The following is a 5,000-nucleotide window of genomic DNA, read 5'->3' as shown; positions in this document are numbered from 1 at the left end:
AGCTTTTCAGCAATTTAGAGTCTTTAGAAAGCCATATATCAAATATGTAGGCTTTATAGGTTTAACATTTTTAGTATGCATTCTTCTTATAAAATCAATGATGCACTTGAGGCCGAACTGTTGCACTTGTTTTCTTCTTGCAGAAGAGCTGCGAAACATCCGTACAGTGAAATCATAAACTGATGGTGATGTAGTTGAGCTGCAGTGACTCAGTGACTTTAATGACGAGGTGAACGAGCGCTCAATGACAGTCCGACTCGCCCCGTCTGAGGCGTTTTGCTCTTGTGTGTGAGTGGAAATGATTACGGTCACACCAGTGTGTGGAAAAGAGGCTATTAAGACGATGCTGAACCAACAAGAGCAAAAAGCGTTGACGGATCGGGCTGAAATCAAGACATGGGAGACGACATGCATGGAAATATGACATCACTAAAAACAGACTAACTAGGCTTTCCTTTCTTAAGATCTTCAGTGATTGGCTCCTAAAGCAATTCATTACTAATGACTAAAACACCTCAATCCAAGTGAAATTGATGTGATTTAAAGGGCCGGTACAGACCTTAACTACTCTCTAAATCAGCTTTAGCACTGCGCATATGCTGACATTTTCTTCAGAACAAATGTAAACGAATATGTGAATCAGATTGCAAGTTTCGGGAACATATAAACAGTGTTTCCAGAATCCGACTGACGACAATCAGCACAAAACAACAAATCTTGATCATGAAACCATTCTTGAATACGTTGCTGCGTTACAAATTAATGTTAATACACATAATAATTTAATGTAGGGCTGTTAATCGCATCCAAATTAGAAGTTTGTTTACATAATATGTGTATAATTATTTTGTATACATAAATACACACACATGCATGTATAAATGTAAGAAAAATATGTTATTTATATGTGAAATATTTATATATAATATAAATTATATATACAGTATATACATGCAAATATTTATTAAATATATACATGCATGTGTGTGTATTTATATATGATACAAATAATTATACACACACATATTATGTAAACAAACTGATTTTGGATGCAATTAATCGTTTTACAGTTCTAATTTAATGAACAATTTACATGCATTTGTGCATCATAAGCGAGACCTATTAACTTGAAAGAACCATTTACTGTCTGAATTATCAGCAATTGATTGAAATGAACATGAAGGGACATTTTAGCATTATAAAGAGTTCAAAAACTGGACATAATTCACAATCTCAATTTTCATAACTTGTCCCTCAACATACATCAGCAAATAGGAAACACGCTTACAGTAAATAGACTTACAACAGATGCAGTTCATGCAAAACAGGCCATAATAACTGTAAATGAAGGTGTGGCACATTGTGACAGGATGATCTAAGATAACGTCACGATCAGTCAAAAAAACAGATTGAGGGGAAAGTATAAAGACAGATGCTGTACACTTCACTGCTAACGGGACAAACATGCAATTAAAAACTAAACTAAAACCTTTCTAAATGAAGGTTTTAGTCTCCTCTACGCCCACTGAGACGACCAATGTCCAGCCAAAGCAAATGAGCTGAACTGAACATGAGCATGACAGAAGACGAGCAAACCAAGGTATGGATCAAATAATGGAGTGACACCCGAAACTAAACTGGGGCGACGAGTGAGTTTGAGGCGTTTCTTACCAGGGGTCTGAGACCCTTGGCCTTCCTGCTGTCCGTTCTTGACAACTGTATCTGGATCTGTTCACACACACACACACACACACTCAACAATTAGAGCCGTCTGAATGGGAAACTCCTCAAAAGCCGACGGCAGATTCCTGACAAACACACAATCTCAATGCAAACACACTCCTGGAATCAAACATACAGACGCTCACAAAAGATTCAAACAGGCCGATAACATCCAGAGTTCACACAGAAACACACACTGGCCAGAACCAGTGCTGACGCATGCCTGATGTTTGGACTGGTTCACCTGTGATAGGGTTCGTTCACCCACTAATGAAAACTCTGTCAGTAATTACTCTCCCTCGTGTTGTTCAACCCCGTCAGACTTTCCTTCATCTTCAGACACAGATTAAGATATTTCTGATGAAATCTGAGAGCTGGCTCACTCTGACGCAGAAGGGTCTCGATGTTTAAAATGGTTCTGTGTTCATTTAACTGGATGTTCGAATGATGAGAAAATGTAAAAGTGCATTACCAAAGCCGCAAAATGAATGGCCAACCTTTCACCCTTTCCCATCACATGATCGTGAGCGCCGTCTCCTCAGTTCTCGCGCATGCGTCTCGTGAACTCACTCAGAGGCCCACACGGGAGAACATGAAGAGTTGAATAAAGACGTTTGTATTTTTGTGCACAGAAAGTATTCTCGTCGCTTGATAAACTTAAGGTTGAGCCACTGTAGACACTTGGACTATTTTAACGATGTCTTTACTCACTTTTCTGGGCCAGCAGAATGAAATTACAGAGAAGCCTATGGAGGAGTGAGCCAGCTCTCAGATGTCATCAGAAATATCTTAAAGGAGAACTTCGAACGTCAACAAGAAGTGACGTCACCCAACATCGCTTAGAGCAGCTTTAAAGGAGAACTCCGGTCAATTTTAACATTGCTCATACCTGTATTTACATCCTGTTTTCAGTCGAAGTCCACAGTAGTCGATTGTCGAGTTCACGCGCATAGGTTTAGTTACCTATGATCATGCGCGTGAACTCGACAATCGACTACTGTGGACTTCGACTGAAAACAGGATGTAAACACAGGTATTTGCGCTGGCTGAATAAACTTCATTTTTATTCATATCTTTCACATCTACTGCAGTCAGATTCACTCGTGTTCACTCTGAAGGAATCACTCACATTAGCTGTGCACTTGTAATGACACATCAAGGATGTTAAGAGGCTAAAAGCAGGTTTAGTACTTGCCCCATTGAAGTCAACAGGGTGCAAATTTTAAAAAGAGGATAACATGGTGTAGGCAACACTGATTTTTGTCGTTGTTCTCTGTACTGACAGCACTCCAAATGTACAAAAAAATGAGCTCAATGTTAAAATTGACCGGAGTTCTCCATTAAAGCTGCTCTAAGCGATGTTGGGTGACGTCACTTCTTGTTGACGTTCGAAGTATCGTCAAACAAAATGGAGGCTAGCTCGACCCTCCCTCCTCCTCATCCCGTCCCCTCCCCCTCCCTCCCGTGCTTCCTGAAACAGTCATGAACCATTTAGAAACACCAGACTGGATCTACACTCCTGTCCAGCAGAAACAGAGCCTCCTGAACGTCGGATCGGAAGCCCTTCTGCCGGCGTTGTTCCCGCCACCTTTTGAACGCTTTTCCGATGTAAATTCGGGACTTCACGCGTCCTTTTCCCTATTCTTTGTTATTTGTTCATCGGAACGTCGTCTCTTTGGTCGTGTGTCGGCCATATCAAAATTCTCAAGAATATAATTTTTAACGTTAGCCGTTGCTGTCTAGGACATCTCTCCTCTCGCTAACTCCCCTCTTCATGCTTCTCTCCCCTTCATGTGCACGCGCACTAACCCCCCCACCCCCACATCATTCTCGTCAGTGATTGGCTGGAACACTGTTTGTTATGTTTCGTGGTCCAGGCTGGGCCAGTTTGTTTTTGTTGCTGTGTGTGGAGCCTGTGGTGTCTACAGAGACTGCGTGTCTCTACAGTGTGTTCAGGGGACAGGCAGCGAGCGGATAGTGAGGAGATGTTTGCTGGATGTGACAAAAAATGTTTTGGCCTAAAAACATGTGACATCGCTTAGAGCACCGAAGAAGTCTTATGGGGTTGGAACAACATGAGGGAGAGTAATTACTGACAGAACTTTCATTTTTGGGTGAACGAACCCTTTAACATCCACAGCTGAGACTCACCCTTCCCGTCAGTGTCCAGGAGTGGGATGAAGTCGGTCTTTCCCACCGTCTCTCCGACCTGATCCTCGAAGGGCTCGGCCTCCAGCGTGGAGATGAAGTCCCTCTGCACCGCGTTCTCCACGTCCGGCTGAGGAACGCTGTCGCTCAGAGCATCGGTCAAGCTCAGATCCGCCATGACTTTACTGACACACAGAGACATTAGGTTTTAATATCACAACAATAACACAACCCCACATATCAGGGGTGTAACGAGACCCTCATGTCACGATTCGATATTATTGCAATACTCCCAGACATATGATAAAAGGTTAACAAAACATGTACTGATGATTAAAATGCTAAATTTGGTATTACATTGTGTGTGTGAATGAATAGGCTTGGCCTTTTCTTTCTTTTTTATTGAAATAATAACATTAGGGGAATCCAGAGTCATTCAAAACATTTCAATCTATAAATAATTAAGATTACAATTCTGCATCTTGTATCAAAAATCTATCATACATCTAAAACATCAAGTATCCTCTTTAAAAGCCGAGATGTTCAGCTTTCCGATCGTTCCGAGAGTCGTAAAAAAACCTTTAAGTCAGTGGAAAATAGTCTACCATTTGATACAGTTGACATATATTTTGCTTTATGTATATGATATTTCCCAAATAAATTTAGAATTTTAGTTATATTATCCATTCCCAATAAACCGGCATCACAATCCATAAACAAGACCATTATATCAGTTGTAGTTAAAAACTTAAAAACAGAGAAACTGAGACCAAAATAATTTGGACTTGGTGCTGAAACCCAAAGCTCAGGACAATAGAGACGCCAGAAGAACAATATTCATGATTCTGAAGCTGAAAACACAATTATTGTAGATGAATATGCTTGATCTCTGTCACTGACTAGATATATTTAAAATAATGTCGGCCACTTTTTACTGGTAACATCAGATATTTGGCATTATCCGGAACCACAAATATTCTCCCTTTGCATTATTATACATTATATTCAACATTATATACAGTAGTTTGATGCAGTACTGACACTAAAACTCTGAATAACTCTTTTAACTCTTTTATTAATAACTCTAAGAACTTTTTTCATGCACAGTAATTTTCATTTTGGGCGAATTA

The 5,000-nt window shown here is 40.2% G+C and overlaps 1 protein-coding gene across 15 annotated transcripts in view; it reads right to left on the bottom strand.

The window, feature by feature from the left end:
* The window catches only part of LOC307153163 (uncharacterized protein), an 81,744-nt gene that overhangs the window by 57,464 nt on the left and 19,280 nt on the right, over window positions 1-5,000 (bottom strand). For 11 of the 15 annotated variants that reach the window (XM_079862362.1, XM_079862369.1, XM_079862373.1 and 8 more), the window contains exons 2-3: window positions 3,874-4,055; window positions 1,672-1,728 (exon numbers count right to left, since the gene is read on the bottom strand). In XM_079862362.1, coding sequence (XP_079718488.1) covers window positions 1,672-1,728; window positions 3,874-4,048 — 232 coding nt within the window. In that variant the 5' untranslated portion in view covers window positions 4,049-4,055. The remainder of the gene's footprint in view (window positions 1-1,671; window positions 1,729-3,873; window positions 4,056-5,000) is intronic. The other 4 variants (XM_079862370.1, XM_079862367.1, XM_079862365.1 and 1 more) reach the window with 3 other exon arrangements.

The sequence above is a fragment of the Squalius cephalus genome (genome assembly GCF_949319135.1).
Source record: "Squalius cephalus genome assembly, chromosome: 25".
Classification (NCBI taxonomy): Eukaryota; Metazoa; Chordata; class Actinopteri; order Cypriniformes; family Leuciscidae; genus Squalius; species Squalius cephalus.
This window is presented reverse-complemented; position numbering and strand designations above follow the sequence as displayed.